Source organism: Vipera berus, assembly GCF_964194415.1.
Source record: "Vipera berus genome assembly, chromosome: 3".
Classification (NCBI taxonomy): domain Eukaryota; kingdom Metazoa; phylum Chordata; class Lepidosauria; order Squamata; family Viperidae; genus Vipera; species Vipera berus.
In genome coordinates this window covers 69,007,651-69,030,625 of record NC_138204.1, presented here as the reverse complement: position 1 = coordinate 69,030,625, position 22,975 = coordinate 69,007,651, and the positions used below count along the sequence as shown (strand labels likewise).

General features: G+C 39.5%; 1 protein-coding gene across 8 annotated transcripts in view; it reads left to right on the top strand.

Moving 5' to 3' along the window:
* DOCK7 (dedicator of cytokinesis 7) overlaps positions 1-22,975 on the top strand; it is a 146,761-nt gene that overhangs the window by 9,308 nt on the left and 114,478 nt on the right. For all 8 annotated transcript variants that reach the window (XM_081325225.1, XM_081325224.1, XM_081325223.1 and 5 more), the window contains exons 2-7: positions 3,315-3,420; positions 17,225-17,400; positions 18,078-18,146; positions 20,385-20,514; positions 20,730-20,942; positions 22,371-22,456. In XM_081325225.1, the coding sequence (XP_081181351.1) occupies positions 3,315-3,420; positions 17,225-17,400; positions 18,078-18,146; positions 20,385-20,514; positions 20,730-20,942; positions 22,371-22,456 (780 nt within the window). The remainder of the gene's footprint in view (positions 1-3,314; positions 3,421-17,224; positions 17,401-18,077; positions 18,147-20,384; positions 20,515-20,729; positions 20,943-22,370; positions 22,457-22,975) is intronic.

The following is a 22,975-nucleotide window of genomic DNA, read 5'->3' as shown; positions in this document are numbered from 1 at the left end:
TGTAGGGTTTGGGATGAAAAAGACTGAGCCAACAAAATAATCAACTATTATCTATTATGTCTTGTTAAATACATGAACCCAGACATTATGCTGTTTGCTAAATATTGAGAATGTTATTTGGAAAAACCCTAACCCCAACTCTAATCCCAGCCCAAATCCCAATCCCACCTCATCCCTAACCCTATAAAAACTAATAAAATTTATACAAAAAAAGTAACATAATGGATCTGGATAAGTTAAATGAAAGGCATAAATTGGAAGGCATAAATTGGATTTAGCTGACTTAGTATTAATACACATAAAAGAGATTACGTTTCCTTTCAGCCAGAAGTTAAAACACGAGTTAGCAATGTGATGAAGCTGCTTAAAAAAAGAAAAGGCTATCTTCGAGTATTTTAAGAGGAACACAAAGTCAGTATTGTAAGAAATAAGTACTCCATTCTACTTTTCTCTGGTCAGGCTCTTTGGAATACTGCCCTCAGTTCTGAGCCTCACCATTCAAAAAGGGAGGAGTTCAGTTTTGTTTTATATTTTTAAAAACTTATTTGTGTAATTTAACTCTTGATTCTTCAAAAACATTCAGTTATAAATAGGATTCTACAACAAAACGTTGCAACATGGAATCCTTCTTGAGGGCTTCAGACACGCTTCTATTCCCCTACTCAGCATTTTTTTTCCCTTTCTCAAACTAAGAACAGACTTATCTTGGAATCCTTTCTCATCCCACTCTACTCACTCTTTAGACCAGACATGTCAAACACAAGGCCCGGGGGCCGGATCCGGCCCGCGAAGTGGTTTCATGCGGCCCGCGAAGCCATCCTGGAAACAGTGAGGGAACGGCCCCCACTGCCTTGGCCCTGGCCCAGAGACCCTCCTTCTGCCAGAGACCCCCAGATCTGTCCCACTCCTGCCCAGGCCCCCATAGGCACCCTTAATGCAAACGATGTAGAGCTGGCCACGCCCACCCAGTAGGCCACACGCACTCTAGCCACGCCCACCCAGTAGGCCACACCCACCCAGGCCACCCCCGCCCACCCCCCTGAGGGCAACCGCAATGCTGATGCGGCCCTCAATGAAATTGAGTTTGACACCCCTGCTTTAGACCATTTTTTCTAGAATGGGTTTTGGTTTGCATGCTTTTGTTTTGTACTTTGCAAACGTTGAGCTACTCTGAAACCTGCTTGCATGCCCTTCTTGTACATGGGTGGTACTTTTTTGAGCTCCTCAGACATTTAATATTATGTAAGCGTACATTCTTTTGATTATTGTGTGGTTCAGTGCAAACTGGAACTAAATGCTGTCTTTTGGAATATTCCTGTTCACTCTATCATACAAATGAGCCATGTGTTTTCTCAACTTTATTCCATTTTAACTCTTCCCCTTTTGTTTTTATTTTCCTTTGTGCATTTACAGAAGCCTTGTAATGAGATCATAGGAAGCAATACTTCCATTGCTCTCCTGCGGGCCTCCCCCGCCAAAAATGGAGGTCGGGGATGGTGGCCGCGGGTCTCCCGAGGTCCGTTCTGGGCAGGGGACGCCTCCTGTGGGCATCCGACACCCAGAACGGAGGTCGGGAGCTGTGGCCGTGGGTCTCTGGAGGTTGGGAATGGTGGCTGCATGGCTCCAGAATCCCTTCTCGGCGGCAGAGGCTTTATGCAAAGATGGCAAAAGGCTTTGCAAATGGAGGGAAGGCTTCGATGTTTCAGCTCTTACCTTCATTTGCAAAGCCTTTTGCCACAGATCTCGTCCAGGGCTCCGTTTGTAGAGAACAGAGGCCTAAAATACTGTGAGATAACATGAGATCAGTATTGTGAGATCTCTCATGATCTTGGTACTTTAGGTCTCCATTCTCTGCGAGTGCATGGAAGGGCTGAAGCAGCAAATCAGCCAAGAAGCCAAGATTGTCTAGATCAGGGGTGTCAAACTGGCGACCTGTGGGCCAGATGCATCAGGTTAAAACTGCACCTACCCTACTGCCGACAATGGATAAAAGGCGTGATAAGTCACGACATGTCACATGACATCGCGAGTTTGACACCCGTGGTCTAAATCTTCACAAGGTGAATATCCACAGGCCTAGTGCTTTGGGAGACCCGGGGGAGGGCGAGGAGCCAGGGTGAATGTTGCAATGCTTCTGCGGTCATTCGTAAGGGTGAACAACTGCCTTGGTGCAGCAGCATTCATTTTATAAACACTAGGGACTGCTTATCGCGTAACTTCGAACGTTCGCTAAGGAACATTTTTAACTCAGGGTTTGGTTGTAAATATATTGTGGCTTAGAACTTACTGGAATTAAAATAAAGCCATTTTGGTTAAATTTACCCAAGAACTCGTGTAAGATTTTGACCCTCTAGCTTAGAAGGATTAATATTGATTGAACTTCAACTTAATTACAATGGATATCTGCTGAATTGTTGATCTTTAGTACAAGAGTTAGTTTATTCTTAGAATAAAATTACTGATCTTAGAATAATATATACTAATCCTCAAATAACATAAATTCAAAGAGAAAATGTGGAGGATTTGTTTCATATTACCCTGGGTAAGATGAAACCCCTTGCCACTCTTGTAGGTTTTATAGCAGAGGTCACCAACCTTTTGGGCACCAGGAACTGGTGCCTGGAGAAAGGATTTTCTGCGGACCAGAGGGGGTGTGGTTTTATGTACTGCATGCATCCTGTGGGTGGGGCTTTGCTTGTTTGTGCGGCCCAGTTGCTGGCATGCTGCGGACCGGTGCTGGTCCACGGACCGGGGGGTTGGGGACCCCTGTTTTATAGGATTAGTTGCTATGTGGTATTTACAAAATTAGTGATAATAATGTTAACTAAGTTAAAATAACAAATGACCACTCTTTCATTTACTATGAGATGAATTTTATAAATGTAAATACAGAATTTTAGAATAAACCTCTTTTTTAGTGTCATTATTTTATCATGTTATGTAATGTTATAATGATAGCATCCCATGTGACACAATTTATATCATTTAAATCCTTTATATTGTTAGGGTAATGATGCAGTAAATATTTGCAAAATTACATCTTCACACAAACAATGTAGATTAATACAGATGGTGTCATATGTGTCATGGATGTGATGACATTATACAAAGGGTGTATAATGGAGAAATTATGTAAAATAATGAATCTAACGGTGGAATACAGTTCCTTGCATGCAAGGTCTGTTGCCTGAAGATTTCGCTATATTGTTTTAATATACTGTATATGCTACTTTTTTGTATGAAGTTTGTATATTTTATTTCCTTGATGAAAGTAATGAAAATATTCTTAAATACCATCACTTGTCTTGTTCTAGAACGGTGGCAGCTGAAGTACGGAAACAGATTTCAGGGCAATATGGAGGATCACCACAACTTCTCAAGAATCTTAATATTGGGGGCACCATTTCCCATCATACAACTGTAAGTAACTTCTTAGATTTGTAAACAGCAGGCCCAGTGCATATTGCCATCAAATTAAGCTCACCCTTCCACATTTAAGAACAGCTACGTTTTGGTAGTTCATGAATTGCATTGGAATGTATGGAATTTGTAGTACAAATTCCAAGTACAAAGAAATATTTTAATCTATTATTTGCACAACAGCAAAAGTTGAAGTCAGAGGGAAGTTTTCTGGATTCATTTAGTCTATTTACTGATATTTGGAATGTGCAAGATTATACAGCACTGTTGTTCGAATTTGGGGTTTTTATTTCAGTCCTGTAAATTGCAATTTGTTCATTGTAAACCAATTAAACAATAATTGCTGCAATAATGATAGGCTTGTTTAGCAAATGGGTTTGCCCAGTGTATGTTAGAACTTTGATTTGATATGGGGGGGGGGGGGGTTATGTCCAATTTTGCCTTAATCAAATTAAATAGGAATCTAAACCCTAACCCTAAAAATCTAATATGGGTTTTGCAATGAATGTGCGTATAGGAATATTCCATAGCTAATCTCTATTCTAATTTAACATAAATTGGTATGCTTGTGGAGTCACTAGGAAACATGAAGACTTCTAGGATGCAATGTTAGCCAGTTATTTAGAATTCTATTTAGGAAGATATTAAAAGTTGAATTAGTGTCATTTGAACGTAGCCCGTAGAAACAGCAAAGCAGCAATAAAATCTTTTTTAGGCTTGCCATTTTACTGGCATCCTAAGTCATTTGTACAGTTTCTGTAGCAACCCTTTGCTTACTGATAAACTTAGCAGCTCCCGTTGTTATAAATCAGGTTCATATTCTGGACGTTCCTTTTAAAAAAAATTCCTACCCAGAATGAGAATAAGGTTATGCATAGCCAGTTTCTTAATCCTACTGAATTCTTTAATTGCCAGTGGTTGGGTTGTGTGTTCATGCTTAGTTCATGCAATCTGTGACAGGACAGTAACTTTAATGAATGGGCTACTCATATACTATTATATGGTAGACCGCAAATCACCAGACATTAATGTAAAAGTCAGATTGAAATTAAATAAAAGGCAGTGCATTTGTTAAATCTTGTTTTATTGAAATATGAAAAGGTCAACGACTCCTACTCTTTTCTTTCATTTCTGAGACATTTCTTTGAACATTTGCCATTGCCCAGTGGGGTACTAGTATTAGAGCAAGATTTATCAAGAGGACTGATGAGAATTCATTCTGTCTATTAAAATAAGTTCATTCTTTTCACCAGAGCTGTGGCTATTCTACCAGCAAGGGAAAAAGAAAATCAATTGATTGGGTGAAACTTTAGGCCGCAATTATTTGATGGATTGCGAACCAGTTAAGAATTGTGTCTTGACGCATTTCAGTATCTGAGGCAAGTCTTGCCTGAGTACCATGTCTTAATTAAATAATTAAAATTTATAGCCTATTCTGGGTTTAGCTCAGTTGGGATTAAAAGAATGAAATGAAATAACTATCAGGCAGAATATGGTTTCCAAATCTTTTGCAAATAGTTCCTGGTGACATTCTAATTGAATTTGCTTCAATTCTCATCAGACAAGTGCTTTATAGAGCTACTGCAAATGATGAGATGCTTGAAGATATGCTGCTGCCTGTTTGAGTGTGGAACCACAAAAGAGACAAAGTTATAGAAAATGAAGAAACTAAAATATTCAAGCAAATAAGTACTTGTCACAGGATACTTTAGAGTTAACAATTATTGATAAGAAAGACAAAAAAGTCTGGATAGTGGGGGTACAGTGCCTGTAGACAGCAAAACAGAAGAGAAAGGACTGGGGGAAAAAATCACAAAATTTGAAGACCTGCAAATAGAAGTAGAATGGCTGTGGCTAAAGAAAGCAAAAATAATAAAAATAGTAATAGGTGCCATGGATGTAATCCCAAAACATCTATAGAACCACCATTGCCCTTGACAAAGTCATAATCAGTCAATTACAAAAGTCAGCTTTACTTGGAACAGCTTACATCCTGTGATGATACATTTAATATTATTAAACAACAACATCTGCCGATCCCAGGTCTTTGGAAAGGACTCAATAGGTGGACACAGTGCCAGATCCAGTTTAAACATCTGGCTGACTGTGTGATTATCATAATAATAAAAACATCTTTTGATGGCCGCAGTATTAATAAATTGGAATATAAATTGGAAATTGGAATATATTTATACATCTTTAATTATATTTCGGTATGTTAAACAGAAATCTTTGGCATAGTGCCTCCCCACTGTGAGTCTACCAACCAGAAAGTTAACTTCATTTTTCTAAAGTAGGGAATTACTCCCTTGTTTTAGTAACGATGGTTACCAAAGTTATGGTTACCAAACGATGGTTTGGTAACGATGGTTACCAAAATTATGGTTTCATATGCTGTTTTTGCTCCAGTGTGGTAATCATAGTTTCCAGATTTTGATGAAATGGGAAACAAAGGTAATTCCTGATTTAATTGGAGCTTGCACAAAAGAATTTGATTTGTGGCAAAAGGCTTTTTCTAAAAAGCAAACAAACAAATCTCCTCAGCTATGAGGCTTAACTTTTTGTAAAGTATTCAAGTATCTCCTATATTAGGAACCCTCCTGATGTGTTGGGACTACAGCGTCAAAGATGGGGAAAAATGCATACTAAGAAGGAATGCTTTCGGACGTTAGTTTTTCATGTGTTGATTAAGTTTGTTCTGGAGGTTAGCATTCCATCCTATGAGTTTGTAGACTAAATGTCTACACATAGTCCTCAACATATAACCATTCATTTAGTGACAGTTCAAAGTTACAGCGACACTGAAAAAAGTGACTTAAGACCATTTTCACATAACCGTTGCAGCATCCCCATGGTCACATGATCAAAATCGGGATGCTTGGCAACTGGCCTGTATTAATGATGGTTGCAGTGTCCCAGGGTCCCTTTTGTGACTTTCTGACAAGTCATTGGGGAAGCCAGATTCACTTAACAAAGGTGTTACTAACTTAACAGCTGCAGTGATTCATTTAACATCTGTGACAAGAGTCATAAAATGGGGAAAAACTCACTTATCAACTGTCTTACTTAGCAATGGAAATGTTGGGCTCAATTGTGATTGTAATTTGAAGACTACCTATGTTAAAAAAAGGTTTATTGGGTTTGAATATGTATCCACCTATCTATGCACAAAACCTTTAGCTATTTACATCAGTTCAAATAACATCTTGTTAATGGAATGAGAATGTGTCTCCTCGTCAACTTTCTGGCTAGGACTGATGGAAGCCGTACCACAAAATATCTGGAAGTCTTTAGCCAGTGTGCATATTCAGTTAAATAGAAAGATGGGATATAAAGTAAGCAAGCATGTAAATAAATAATGCATTTGGAAAAGACTATAAAGGCTTAATTGGACCTCTGGTCTATTCAGTGCTAAAGTCCCCCTTGACTCCTTATAATTCCTGCAGTTTATATGACTTCCTTCTGAGTTGCAACATAAATCTTTTAACTTAGTCAAGGTCAGGTAGGTTTAACGCAGTTCCAAATATTTGATGAGATGTATATATGCCCATCCATAGAACAACATGAAATCACATTGAGTGGAAAAAGGGAGATGCCAATACCACCCACACAAGAATCAGGAGAGAGATGACAGACTAACAAGAGCAGGGCAATGCACATGACAGGAGGAACAGCACCAGATGCGATCGCACAACAACTTACTAAAGCCATAGGATGAGGCAACTTAGAGCAGGGCTTTTCAACCAGTGGTACGGGTACCACCTGTGGTACATTGGCACCTGGCAAGTGGTACACGGCTATCCTAGAAAACTAGCGGGGGAGGGGAATGAGCTGAAGCGGTAGCAGCACTGCACAAGCCTGAGCGACAGATGGCTGGAGCTGCAGGGCTGTCAGGTCTCAGCAAAAGTGCCAGGATCAGCACTTCTTTGGAGCTGTCAGGGCTCAGTGGAAGCGCCAGGATCAGCGCCAGGCTCCAGCTGGAGCTCGACGCTGATCCTGTCACTTCTGAGACCAGAAGAAGTGCCCATCAGGTGGAATGTTGCAGCATCTCCAGGGTCTTGTGATTTACATTCAGATGCTTGGCAACTGATTCATATTTATGACAGTCATAGTGTCCCAGGGTTATGTGAAGTGACCAAAACCTGCTGCAACTACCCAGCAGATGGGCAGAATAAAAACCAAACACCCCCCACCCCACCCCTGCTGCCAATCCTCAACAGAAATGCTCACAACAATGAAAACCTCAGACAGGAGGAAGAACGCCGCCAGGTGGGCAGGCAGGTGTCTTGCTCGGCTATGGCTTGGTGGGCACTTTTTCCAGTGCCATTGTAACTTCGAACAGTCACTAAGTGAACTGTTGTAAGTCAAGGACTACCTGTACTTCATCACTTTTTTCCTTTTTTTTTTAGTCATCAAGTTTTTGACACCTTGCTAGGCGATTGGTGGTACTCGGATGTTGCCATATCCTAAAAGTGGTACAACGGGTGAAAAGGTTGAAAAGCCCTGACTTAGAGGATGATCTGGCAATGATGCTCAACAGCTGCACGCAAGCAGAGTGGGCGGAGGCAACGAGGGTGGGGAGAGGGAACGAGGGTGGGGGGAGGGAAAACGCCAGGATTCAAACATACACAGGCAGATTAAATGCGATTAGGAGCAATACGACTGACTGGGGGAGAATGAGGGGTGGGTAGACAGGTCACACGTTCTATGAGCAGATCATTGAAACAGCCACCGGCTTTCACTCTGATATTGGCAGAGGACCGACGAAAGCTTAGTATTAAACAGTTTTTATATTTATCCCAGAGTTCAGTGACTTTGTTGTACTTTTAACATGAATATACCTGGGATTTGAGTTTTTAAGATTATTAGAGACAACTATGGGCAAGCAGCACTTCTACAAGCCAGGAGGTGGGAGAACCTTGCGGAACACAAAACAATCAGGTACGAGAAGCTAACCTTTCTACATAATTGCATCCAAAGTAACCTGCCACCAAAATCACTACGAAAAAAACCACTAGTAGATTCGGTAGGGGGTCAGGTAACGGTCCGACAGTTCCAAAGCCAGACAATGCGGGCCTTAATCAATGACCTCCATAGACGCATTGGGGCCCTGACTGCAGAAATCCAGAGACACGAGGAATACTGCCGGACCATGCTGGCGCACCAACACTACAATACCCTCAACCTCCACATATACCGTGCCATATAAAGAGCATGCCAGCATAAGGCTGAAGCACTCTGACAAAAAATGGAGATTTTAAAAGCATTGGACGGGCGTGACAACATCAGTAAGTTAGTCCACAACCTATCATCAAAAATCCTGACTAAAAGACAAACCATGCTGTTGCAGCAGGACACCGATCTCAGTTTGACAGACGCACAACCCATTGACTTTGCCGCAGCCCTGGAGCCAGTTGTTTATCGCATTGAGGACAATGACGAAACTAAAAATTCCATCAGGTAACGCATCACAGGGCTACTCATGAATCACAGACATTGCCTGTCAGCAGCGAAGAAAGAGGCCTTAGAGGAATTACGGAGGGATGGTTCCATCACCATTCTGCCAGCAGATAAGGGCAGGGCAACTGTGGTGATGGACAAGCCTGAATACGATCGTAAAGTCCAGGCGTTGCTCGATGACACAAATGCATATCGAACCGTTGCAAAGGATCCGATGACGACACTTAAAAATCAGCTCGACAGGACAGCGGAAAAACTTAAAAGGCAAGGCAAAATTAGTGAGGATGATTTGAAGGCAATACGACCCAAGGACTCGGCCATGGCAAGATTTTATGGACTATCAAAAATTCATAAAGAGGAGACCCCCGTTACCACCCATTGTATCATTTAGGGGTACCCCAACCTTTGGCCTGGCCAAATGGTTGAGCAGATGGATACAACATCTGGTGGAGGGCAGTATGATCATAGTAAGATCATGGGAGGAGTTCCTGAAAAGATTAAAACCGCTAAGGGTGGAGGATGACGAGGTCATGATGTCATTCAGTGTGACATCACTGTTCACCTCCATCCCACAAAACCTAGCTATCTTGGTGATAAAGAGCCGACTATGGCAGGAGGAACCGCGGCATTCCAACTCAGTTAACGTGAAAGATTTCATCCAGCTGATGAACCTGTGCCTTAAAACATACTTTACATTCCAGGACACAATATGCAAACAAGTAAAAGGCACGCCAGTGGGGTCCCCCATCTCGGGAATCATTGCAGAGGCTGTCCTACAGTAACTGGAACTTAAAGTAATGGCCAACTACCACCCTAGGTTCTGGGCCAGGTATGTTGATGACACATTCGCCATCATCAAATGACAGGACAGCACTAGGTTCATGGGAGAGCTAAACTTGGTCTACCCGGACATTCAGTTTACAGCAGAGGAAGAAGCCAATGGCACCCTGGCATTTCTAGATGTACTGGTCAGCCGCCAAACCAACGGCACCCTCCATACATCCATCCATTGCAAAATGACACGGATAGGATTTTACACTATGGGAGCAACCATCCGGTGTCATACAAGATCAGCTGCATTTGAACGCTGTATAGGAGAATAAACATTTATTTTATTTTATTTTATTTTAATTCCATCTATATCCCGCCCTTCTCCGAAGACTCAGGGCGGCTTACAAGCTTAGCAGTAGCCTTCATTCTATGTATATGCCTGCTTATTAGGGCTTTCACACACACACCCCCAAGCGGCATTATTACAAAGTCAGCTTAATTGCCCCCAACAATCTGGGTCCTCATTTTACCTACCTCGGAAGGATGGAAGGCTGAGTCAACCTTGAGCCTGGTGGGATGCGAACCTGCACTAATTGCAGGCAGCTGGTGTTACTTAAGGAGGCATTAGCCCACTGCTCCACCAAGGCTCATATATCCACTGCAGCATGATGAAAGCAAATATTAAAGAACGGGCCTACCTCTACCAGATATGTAAGTGCAACGGCTATCCAATAGACTTCATCCGGCACTACGGCAACGACACAAAGACTTACAGCGAATGCAACGAATACCAACCATATACAGGAGGAAGGGGGACAAGAAAGACCCAGGATGCCCATCCATAGAACAACATGAAATCACAGCAAGTGGAAAAAGGGAGATGCCAACACGACCCACCCAAGAATCAGGTGGTAACATGAGATTATGTGATGTATTTTAATTTTGTAATTCTTGGAAAATAAATTCCAGTATAAAAAAAGCTGTTTAGACTGCACAGTGAAACATCGTTATTAATACTTATATTTGGGAGAATCAAACATTTTGGTGGGAAATATAACAACAGTAAAAATTACAATGAAGTGTACATATGAATTTGAATTGAATTTCAAGAATTTGAAATATTTATTTTAGGGGAATAATTTAAAGTGAATTGTATTATCTGGAGGATGGAGGCTAGGATTCCATTATTTCAACAATGTCACTTTTGGTTACGGAGCTTTAATTACATAATTTAATCATACAATTAAAAATATCCATTTAGTTTTATAGACTAGAATAACAGAGTTGGAAGAGACCTTGGAGGTCTTCTAGGCCAACCCCTGCTTATGCAGGAAACCCTGCCTAACGGTTATCCAATCTCTTCTTAAAAATTTCCAGTGTTGGAGCATTCACAACTTCTGGAGGCAAGTTGTTCCTCTGATTAATTGTTCTAACTGTCAGGAAATGTCTTCTTAGTTCTAGGTTCTCCTCTCCTTGATTAGTTTCCATTCATTGCTTCTTGTCCTGCCCTCAGGTGCTTTGGAGAATAGGTTAACCCCGCTTCTTTGTGGTAACCCCTTAGATATTGTAACACTGCTATCATGTCCCCTGTCGTCCTTCTCTTCATTAAACTAGACATATCCAATTCCAGCAACCGTTCTTTATGTGTTTTAGCTTCCAATCCCCTGATCATTTTTGTTAATATTGTTGATTTTTGTTATATGGGGTGGAAGTCCCATTCAACCTAGGGAGCCCTGGTAGCGCAGTGATTAGAATGCAATATTGCAAGCTAACTCTGCCCATAGTCTGGAGTTCGATCCTGATGGGGCTTGAGATTGAGTCAGCCTTCCATCCTTCCGAGGTCAGTAAAATGAGGACCCAGACTGTTGGGGGTAATATGCCGACATTTGTAAACTACTCCAAGAGTGCTGTAAAGTAGTATGGAGTGGTATATAAATCTAAGTGCTATTGCTATGTGATTTATTGTGATTGCCTCATGTCATAAAATTGTATTTTGTTGGACTTACTCTTGGTTTCATTCTTACAAATTAATAACCATTACACAAGTATTCCTTAATCTTAACAATTATATAAAATTATATTAAAAGAAGAGAAGAACATTTACATCATACTTAGACAAGGGCAACTGAGATTCTACTAGCATACAAACTATATAGATTATGCTAGCTATGTTGATCAATCTGCAACACTGTGAGCCTGTTTTGATAAAACAGCTTATGTATCAAAATTCCTTGACAGTTTTACAAATGAAAACAGCTGTAGGAAATACAACAGTGTTGTATGGACGGAATAATGGATAGGTACGCTTAGCTAACACATTCCTCATGTGGTATTATAGGCAGGCAGGTAAGAGACCAAACAGAAACAAGTACTGGCTGATTGGGAAAAGCATTAAAATACATCAAAATACTGTGTTTGACATCCAGGGAAGGACAAAGTTGACAAGCAGAGTTTTATTTTCAATCTTGCAAGGTACTATAGCAGTGAAGACTAACAGAGCCTTAAAGGCAAAATGCTTCAACGTCCTTGTAATCGTCCAGTAATAAACATTTGAGACAAGATTTTATAATGTAAGCATTGGTGGCGGCGGTAACTCTCCCTGTGCATTCGGAAAAGGCTTGAAAGATGATAGTGTATACAAACCTTATGTAATAAACTTGCATCTCACTTTTTGTGAAAGGCCATTTGCACATTTATGCTGATTTAAGATCACTTTAAAATGACTTTCAATGCAGTATTGGGAGTTTTTCATGGATACATTTACATATGAAATCAAGTCTTTGCAGGCCTGTAATGGGAAGGAATAGTTGTAGTGCATACTAAGAACACAATATTCTTTATATGCCAGATTCTACTACACATAATGTAGCACATAAAACATGGCAATGGATAGCACTTGACACCAGAAAATATAACACATTGAATTAATTTGAGTTTCTGCATTTAAAAAAAACACAGTAGTAAAAGAAAATTAACTTGGACTATCCTTGCCAGTTGTAAATTAGTTCTCATTTTCTAGATCACGGGTGTCAAACTTGCCATGTCACGTGACGTGTCGTGATGTATCGTAACTTTTTTTGCATTGCCAGAGCTGGGATGGGCGCCGCCTCTGTATGATGCAACTGGCCCATGGGCCGGCAATGTTCTAGATTACGTGAACTACTTATCTTTAAAACAAAAGAAACTACCTTTTATGTGGTATTCTATTAAACAGAGAATAATAGGATCTGGCTATCTCTTTATTAGAAGGCTGATATCAACAAATCTCTTATAGCAGTAGTTCTTAAACGGGTGTGTGTGTGTGTGTGTGTGTGTTAATTATTCCCAGGGAGCATATTTAAGCATATACTGGGGATCATGAAGCAATTTGTATTCGTTTTGTAAGTAGAAGATCCAGTTTGGGACTGTCACTGCAAAGGTGTTTGTATACAACAGACTCTGGGTGATGGTGGTGTAATTATTGTACATTCATTATTCAAGACCTGGAAAAGGGGTAATTGGTTAAAAACAGTTTTAAAACCACCTTCTTTTACTGTTGGTTTCAGCCAAAAATGAGATAGGTTACTTCCAAATCTCTTCTAATAATCTAATAGAAATTAATTCCTCTTTTTCCTGTTTATTCATCTGATAAGCAGCATTTCTTACTCTTACTAGGTTGGTGAGATTAATACTGGTTTCTTAGTTTGATATTTATGCTGCTTTATATCTTCATGATATGATTGTCACTTGGACAAAAACACAAGAGCAAATATGACACATTTTACAAAATTCTTAGCATTACTGCCTTCAGAATGGAGTTTTTGCTTTCTGGTAAAAAGTGTTTCTGGCAGAGGGTTGAACTAGATGAGCTTGTACCCCTCTTGCAACTCTACAATCTGGCGATTCTGTGACTGGCGCTCTGCTTTCTAATCAGTAAAGGATGTACAGTCCTTGGAAGAGAAATATTGGCACATTGTCTGTATCTAAAATAGAAGTCTTATTGTTCCGTGTACATTTCATACTTCCCTGATGGAAAAGGTTTTGCTCATATTACTCTCTTTGCAGCCTGTTACCCTAGTCTGTGATTCATTCATCCTTCCTCTGAATGTGCACACAAATCTAAAAGGAATTCAAAGGCTGTGGAATTCGTTGAATACAATATTAGCATGCATAGCTGATTCATATAGTCCTCTGTTTAAAAAAAACTGCGTGCTTAACCATCAGCTATTTTTATAAATGTGTAAATAGAATGTGTGCAGTGCTGCCTTTGGATAATTTCCCTGATCAGCCTAATAACCCACAGATAAGTATATATGCACAATATATCTTGGGATAAATCGTTCTTTCATTGCACAGTTGTATTAATGAATAAGATACTGACTTATATAAAGGCCAATAATTTATCTTTTTCAGCATTTTTCACATTAGCTCACGTTCACATAAATAAAATAGAGCTACAGATTGGGATAATCATTCCATTTGAGCTTCGGTTCAAGCCCTGTTGAGTAGAGCAAGCTTTATATATTGTTCCCTTTCTTATTTTTGATTCTCTTTAGCAGTCTCAGCTTAAGGATTTTCATCTACCACCTCGCAGTTTTTCTGGAACTAAGTGGTCTGTATTCGTCATACAAAAGTCCTCCCTTGCTTTATGCCAGGTTTATGTTTTCCCAAATCTTGTATAAAGCAAATTTGCACATAGTAAGACATAGACCCATAAGGGGAAAAAGAGATATGGTGCCAATTGAACTGAAGAATATACTCATATTTTCTCTTCTTAAGCACAGCTACTCAAACAGGTGTTCTTGTCTCATACTTTGGGTAAAATTAAAAGAATTTTCTCCAAGTTTTCTTCAGTAGCATTTCTACCACTTGCAATGTATGGCAGTGATTGCAATGTATGGCAGTGAAAGCTGGACCATAAAAAAGGCTGAGCGCCAAAGAATTGAGGCCTTTGAACTATGGTGCTGGAGAAGACTTCTGCAAGTCCCTTGGACTGCAAGGCGATCAAACCAGTCAGTCCTAGAGGAGATCAACCCTGACTGCTCTTTAGAAGGCCAGATCCTGAAGTTGAAACTCAAATACTTTGGCCACTTAATGAGAAGGAAGGACTCACTGGAGAAGAGCCTAATGCTGGGAAAGATTGAGGGCAATAGAAGAAGGGGACGACAGAGAATGAGGTGGCTGGATGGAGTCACTGAAGCAGTAGGCGTGAGCTTAAATGGACTCCAGAAGATGGTAGAGGACAGGAAGGCCTGGAGGAACGTTGTCCATAGGGTCACGATGGGTTGGACATGCCTTTGCAGCTAACAACAACAAAAATTTCTACCACACATGGTTATCGAGACAGACAAAGAGGAATATGCATCATGGCACTATGAATTTTAATAGCTGTGGCATGATATAGCAATTGCATTTAGACTTAAATACTACCCCATTGTGCTTTACACCACTTTCTGAGTGGTTAATAATCTAAGCATTATTAGAATATTGCCCCCAACAATCTGGGTCCTCATTTTACTGACCTCGGAAGGATGGAAGGCTAAGTCAATCTTGAGCCCCATCAGGATCGAACTCCAGGCTGTGGGTAGAGTTTGCCTGCTATACTGCACTTTAACCATTGTACCATCAGGGCTCTTAGTATGTCCAACTTTATTTCTCGATTAAACAGTCCTTTTTCTTTTGGGTAAAGGGGTTGGGCAAGAAGTTGATGGGTGTTTTGCAGCAACAATAAGGGTAGGAAAGGGAAAGAGAGAGAGAGAGTGAACATACAAATACAACAATTGTGCAACTGGATGATAAATGCATGAATGAAGGCAAAAAAGGGATTTGGGAGGAAAAATGTTCAGGCGATTTTGATGGAAAAGTTTTTAGATCACTGGTGCAAACTGCTGATATAAATTGTATAATAGTAGGTTTTTTTTCACTTAAAGCAAAATTTCTGGAATGAAAATATTAACACAACTGCAAATTTGCATAAAGGCAGGTGTGTGTGTGAATCTGAAATACAACAGGCCTTTTTGGAGCTTTGCAGTATCTGTTCATATTTCCCTTGCTGATCTGAAAAAACTTGCACGAAGGTTGTAAAACATCTCCCCCCCACAACAGAAGAAAAGTCAGATCAGAGGCTTTGTTTTGCATCTGTAATTAGTTTTAAATAGCAGAGAGGCAGCCTCAGAGGCGTGACTTTAACCTGACATTGCAGCTAAGCACTTCTCAGGTTTCATGACTTGGGTTGCTTCAGGGTGGAAACATCTGTCTTCAGAGTCACTTTGATACCTAAACTTGTAGCATAATAGAGATATGGCTCAGAAATAAGAGCATCCATATAAATCAACCTATACCACTCTGCTATCTTCCAGATGATTGGACTTCTGCATCTTAAAAATCTTCAACTAAATTATGTGGTGATTTATTTTATTATTATTATTATTATTTTATTTTAATCCCATTTATATCCCGCCCTTCTCCGAAGACTCAGGGCGGCTTACAATTTTAAAGCACAAATCAATGTGCTTAGCAATTTAGGGATGCTTGATGCATTGGACGGGCATCAGGTTGGGAAACCTGAACTAGCATTATGTTGACACTCTGGCATTAAACTTCATATGGTCGACATGGAATTGTTAAGTGACTTTCCATCCATTGAGACAATTTCAGCAAGGTTTCTGCATTACAGTATGTCTTTTTGGAACCGGTTGTAAGAATTTGATTTGATCTATTGATCATGCCTTTAATATCACATTTAATTTTATTCCTCTTCCTACAGGCAGTCTTCGACTTAGGACCACAATTGAGCCTAAAATTTCTGTTATTTTGAAACATTTGTTAAGTGAGTTTTGCTCCACTTTATGACCTTTCTTGCCACAGTTGCTAAATGAATCACTGCGGTTGATAAGTTAGTAATCTGGTTGTTAAGTGAATCTGGCTTCCCCATTGACTTTGCTTATCAAAAGGTAAGCAAAACGTGATTACATGACCTTGGGAGACAACAATGGTCACAAGTAAAAACCAGTTGCCAAACAGCTGAATTTTGACCATGTGGTCATGGAGATGCTACAAAGGTCATAACTGTGAAAAATGGCTGTAAATCAATTTTTTTTCAGTGCTGTTGTAACTTTGAACGGTCACTGAGTTAGTTGTTGTAAGTCAAGGATTACCCGTACTTAAAGAACACTCCGACGCAATATCTGGGAGACAATGACTGAAGTTTGCAAGGAGTGAGCTTTCCATCAGGCTGGCAGGGTGGGGTGTTAAATGTACTATATTACAAATTTGGATTTTTTCCCTCCCAGTTATCTAGCACAGGCATGTTAAACACGCGGCCCATGGGCTGGATGCAGCCCATGCAGGCCACAGCCAAACCGGCCCTGCATCACGATACGGCCCTTGATGCGATCGGGTTTGATGCCTGATCTAGCAGTTGCCTGGAAGCATGTTCAAATATGGTATAAAAATATTGGAATTTAATGGCCGCTCTGCTTAGATGCCAGAAAAGACTCAATAAGCAGTGGGGGGAAAATGTGTATCTTTCTTATATACTAGGTATTTAAAACCTGGTCATTTTCTTTGTCTCCTTCTCTCTTGTTTTTAATAGGTGCCTCTTACTGAGCCTGTGGATCCAGTGGATTTGGAAGATTACCTTCTTACGCATCCACTTGCAGTGGATTCTGGCCCTATGAGAGACTTGTTTGAATTTCCTTCCGATGATACTGAAGTTATCTACAACCTTCGAGAATGCAGAACATTGGTATCAGCTGTACCAGAGGAAAGGTAAGGAACAGAGGGAAAAATGTACTTAGATCACACACAGATCCCACATATATGTACGTTTGAGATTTATGTATGCAATGGTACCTTGGTACTCTGCTGCTTTGAAACTCATTGAATTTTGTCCCGGTACTCATCATTTTTTGGTACTCAACACACAAGCTAGAACTTATTAGTGTCGGCTGCTCTGTGACTCATTACGTTATTTGTTTAGTACTCTGTGTTTTTGGTACTCATTATACCTCCCAGAACCAATTAACTATGAGTACTGAAGTACCACTGTATTATGTACTTTCCTGCTTCTTTCTTCCTCATTGGATTTTTATTTTTAAAAAAAGTTCTTTCAAGGTCAAATTCAGTTCTTGGAGAATTCACTGACATGTCCATGTCAGTTTTCTTGGCAACCATTCACAACTTTTTCTCTGTTGTTAAACTTTGGTAAATTTCAAATTAAGGAAAGGGAGGCTTTGAACTAATCATTAGTAATATTTTGTTCGTTTAAATTCCTTTTTGCTAAGTACCCTGAACACTCAATATATTTGGAAGGGGGACATGAATTGAAAAGAAAAGATAAATATTTGTATGGTGGAGTCTACTTGGATTTGTTAACCAACTAGAAATACGATTTTTGGAATCTTTGTGGTCATACCTCCTCCTGGTTTCATCTCTTTCATTTGCAGTGAAATGGACCCCCATGTGAGAGACTGCGTAAGAAGTTATACAGAAGACTGGGCTGTTGTGAATAGAAAGTAAGTATTTATATTTAAATATACACAGTTGTGCAAGGGGATATAAACAGTTCCCATTATCTATAAAAATGGAGTGGGGCTTTCAGAACACTGTCAAGCAGCCATCACAAATTATCATTTTCACTAATAAAAATGAACTTTTTGTAAGTATTGGTTTGCTCCTAGGCAGCAATTTGGCTTTGTAGGAAGAACAGGCCATTGGCCTCAGGGGAACCTTTGTTCAAGTCTTGATGTGGGACTAGAAAGACAAGGCTGGATTTGGTGTGAGTTTTAACTTGCATGAAATATACTACACACCTCTGTGTGCTGTAGAGAGATCTCATAAAAACTTAACATTGGCACAAGATTCACGCTATTCTGGTTGCTCATTTGGGATTAGGTAAATAGCGCAATGTAAATGACTTGCTGCTAGCAGGTCTGTTCAGATGCCATTTATGCCTGAGTCTAAAACATCTATTATCAGTAGCATTGTTCCCGTTTTTCATGTCTTTCCTTCTTTGGTTTAGGAATGTTTAAAAGAAGAAATTGAAAGAAAGAGGGGATAAAAAGAAGTAAGGAAGGGTAAAGACGACCCAGAGAGAGAAGTGGGGAAAAAATATTTGGATGTATTTGTCTGTGTGTGTGTGTGTGTGTGTGTGTGTGTGTGTGTGTGTCCCCTTTTTAGGTTATGCTCAATGGCAGTCTGTCTGAAGTTTGCAAAGATTGCCTCTTTTGAAGTATGGTCACTAATACTTAAAATTACATGAAACGATTCCACTTCTAAATAGCAAATTTAGTCTTTTTTTGGGGGGGGGATTTGTTGGTAACACTGTTCCATAGAGACATACTTTTGGGTGGAATTAGATATGAACAGTGGTATTTCTTTCAAAAAGAAACAAAACAATTCTAAGCTGAATTCCTTCACCCTGAAGCAGTTAAGCTGGGCATTTCAGATTTTTTTGAACTTGCCAATAATAAGCCTTGCCTGTTGGCCATACTTAACCATACTCAGTGGAACAGAAATTCAGAACTGTAGGAGAACTTCGGGGTGCCCACCCCGCCCTACAGTAACAGAACTACATTGTATGGTATCATCAGATTATTTCTACTGATCAGTAGTCATGAAGGCTTATGATAGAATAGAAAGAAATAGACAGGATCAAGTTGCTATGTTACATGTTTCGTAAGAAAACCTTATAGCCAGTGAAGAGTCCTGAGTTCTTTTGGCTGCAGTTCTGTTTCTCCCATATATAGAATACGAATTCTTTTTATTGTATACCTTCAAGGTTCTCCGGAGAGAGTGCCCAGAATTAAATCCTAAGAGCTTAAAATTTAAAACTGAAATGATCAAATACAATCTTAATCATGCTGATATATTGGCATTTTCAACTTATCTATTCCATTTGACAGTTCTCCTTGTTAAGGGTGTTGTATCTGATTTCACCTGCAAGATATTTTGTGTACTTTATGCATCTGCATTTAGAACGGAGATGTGAGGGATAATTTTTTTCTTTAAAAAAAAAATGGAATTATGCACATTGAAATGCAAAGACTGGTGGAGGAGGACAACTAGAACCCACAGAAACAGTAAAACTTATGTTTGGAACCGAAACAGCAAAATGGAATTTCTTATGAGCAAATATTATTTTTTCAGCTGAATTGTGCTGAAGAAATTTGTATTTCTATGATAATTGCACTCTAGTTGAATATACTAGATATGACTCTTAAGGACATATTTCCATTATTTCAAGGGAGATATTAACTTGTATTTAACTAGATTATGAATAATTATGAAAGTATCATCTGCTTGTAGAAGAGAATGTGAAATGCTATCTCTATTAAAATCAGAATATTTAATGTAAAACAATTCAGAATATGAAATTGCTGTAGCAGCCAAACAGCTGCAATAAATTATTTGTTCCCTCCTCTCAGCTGGTTTTCATCTCAATCTTTTGGAATTAATTGTTGAGCATTTATATTTATTATGTAATATAGATGTTCCAAATGTGATTATACTTTTTATTGGAACAAAGAAACTATACAAATTGAGGATTACAAACCTAAATGTACTTTAGTGAAAAGAGTTGAACTTTCTTAGATCCAAAGTAGCAGCTTCTAGGATATCCTACCATGAATATTATTTTGATTATTGAAAATTATTTCTAATGATGGGATTAAGCTTTCAGAAGTCAATAACTTGGGCTTTTTTGAGGCAAGGCAGGGCTATAGTTTAATTTGCTTTTCTTTGATTTTGAATAGGTATCACAAACTGGGTACAGGATTCAATCCCAACACGTTGGACAAGCAAAAAGAGAGGCAAAAGGGCTTGCCCAAACAGATCTTTGAGTCTGATGAAGCTTCAGATGGAAACAGTTACCAAGATGAACAAGTAATATCGCTCAGTTTACTTCATTAAAATTATATGCTAGGGGTTTTTTTTATTGTTGCGATTCCTTTTGCAAACTGCATATGATTTATTGGGTTCTTGGTACTCTCTGAATTTGGCTGTTTTCTTGTAAATGACAACCAAACACAGAGAGCACCAGGAACCCAAGAATTCGCTCCTGAGCTATATATAAACTCTTCTATTTGATTTGTCATTAGGATGATCTGAAAAGACGGTCCATGTCAATAGATGATACACCACGAGGTAGTTGGGCCTGCAGTATTTTTGACTTGAAAAATTCCCTTCCCGATGCTTTGCTCCCTAATCTTCTGGATCGGACGCCGAATGAAGAAATCGATCACCAAAATGATGAGCAAAGAAAATCCAACAGACACAAGGAGCTTTTTGCCTTGCACCCAGCACCTGATGAGGTACTTTTGGGATACTTGATGTTTGGTTTTAATTTATTTATGTTTTAATTCTATGCGTATAGACCTATTTTTATGATTGTAAGCCGCCCAGAGTTACCCTATGGTAAGACGGACAGCCAATAAATTTAATGAACAAAGAACAAATAAATCGAGTTAATTCATACCAGTTCATGCTATGGACACATAGACAGAATTCTTGTTTATACGTTCGGCATTTTTATAGAAAGATAGTAAGCTTGTGCTTTTTACTAGGTATAGGCACGGCTGTGAATTTCATAAATAAGCAAAATTTTAAAAAAATATTAAAAATCCAGACAACGGAAATATCTCAGATAAGGACATTTATCTGACCTTTCCCGTGTGAGAATAAATTCTTTATAAATAAGTCAGCAGGAGTTATTTCTGAGTTGACACACATCGTCCTATAAGTGTGAATTGCCCTCATGTACCTTTCCTCTCTTCCATAGCCTTGAAGCTCTGACATGTCTAAAACAAATGCTAATGTTTGCTTGTTCCACCACATTCCATCACAATGCAAGTTTTGGTGTGGTAATTCTTGGCTAATAACCAGCAAGCTTTGCCAAGTATAAAAGAACAACTATTTAGCCATGTGCTACCTTGGTTTGTTTTCTGGGATTATTACAAACTTTGCTTGAAGACACAGGAACGAAAATATAATCCTTTAGATACTGCTTCCCACGGTTTTTTTTTTAAAAAAAGGTGTTTAGGTTGACCATGTTCCTATTAAAGCAAAGCAAAGCAACCCTTTTGTTTGGCAGAGAGAAGTGAAGCAGCCATGTTGCTTTGATCTTACTGGTTTGCTTTCCTCCTCTGCAATTTCATCTGGCATGAAAGGTACCCAGAGCAGGATTTTCTAGTGGTGCTCCACTCATGCCAAATTCTCTGTCACCTTCTGTGTGCATCAGAACTGGATGCAAAGAGATCCAAAACTCCTCTTTGGAAAAAAAATGGCATTCCTGTTTGGCTTAAGGTGGCAAATGGCGGTATTTTCTCAGCTTGTAGGTTTTCATCCAGATTAATCCAGATTGCCTTGCACAGGCAGATCTACAGAGAACTGAAGAAGCTTCTTGGATGAGAAGCGAAATGTCTTCAAGGAAAAACAAAGCCCAGTTGCCTTTTGAAAAAGCACTTTGGGGACAACCATGACCTGAATGACTGAGACTCTCCGTAGACAGGCAGATCTACATTTACAGTCCTCCGATCTGTTGGGAAGTTTCTATCCTAAGCCCCTCTATGTACTATTGTTTATAGTTGCTGCCCAGCTGATCAGTTTTGAAATTAAATTATATTTGTGCTTTAGGAAGGGGTGGATGGGGATCTGTCTTGCACTTTTTTAGTCACTTGATGCTATGCTTTGGTTATGGGAGTGGTGCATGCATTGCTTACTAGGTTTGTGCCCAATTCTAGGAGGAACCCATAGAAAGGCTTGGCATTCCAGAAATCCCCAAAGAGCACTTTGGTCAAAGGCTTCTTGTCAAGTGTTTGTCTCTAAAGTAAGTATTAACTCAGCCAGTTTTAATTTTTTTTGAAATGCTGTTGTATTTTCTCCTTTATCAGAAGCGACACAGACACACATGTACATAATACTTATCTTGTCAAACTTAAGAGTTGCCAGCTCCAGGTGAAGTGTTTTCCCTGAAAGAAATGTTTTTATTTATTTATTTAGCGTATGGCATTTATAGAGGTTCACTGATATACAATCATTGATATACAAATTTAGTTTAAAGCGTTATCAAATATGTGTGTGTATGTGTATGCGTGTAAGATATGTGAACAATACAATATTGTTTAGGGTGACTCGCTCCCTCCTTAATCAGGAGGTGAGAGAGGAGCCCTTGCAGGGGCGGGCTGAGGAGTTTAGTCATCATCTGACGGACAAAATCGCTCAGATCCGGGCCGGTTTGGACTCTAACTGGGCAGAGTGTGATGTGGAGGAATCGGACGGTCTTGAGCATGTTATCTGGACTGAGTTCGATCCTGTTTCCCCTGATGATGTGGACAGGATTATGGGG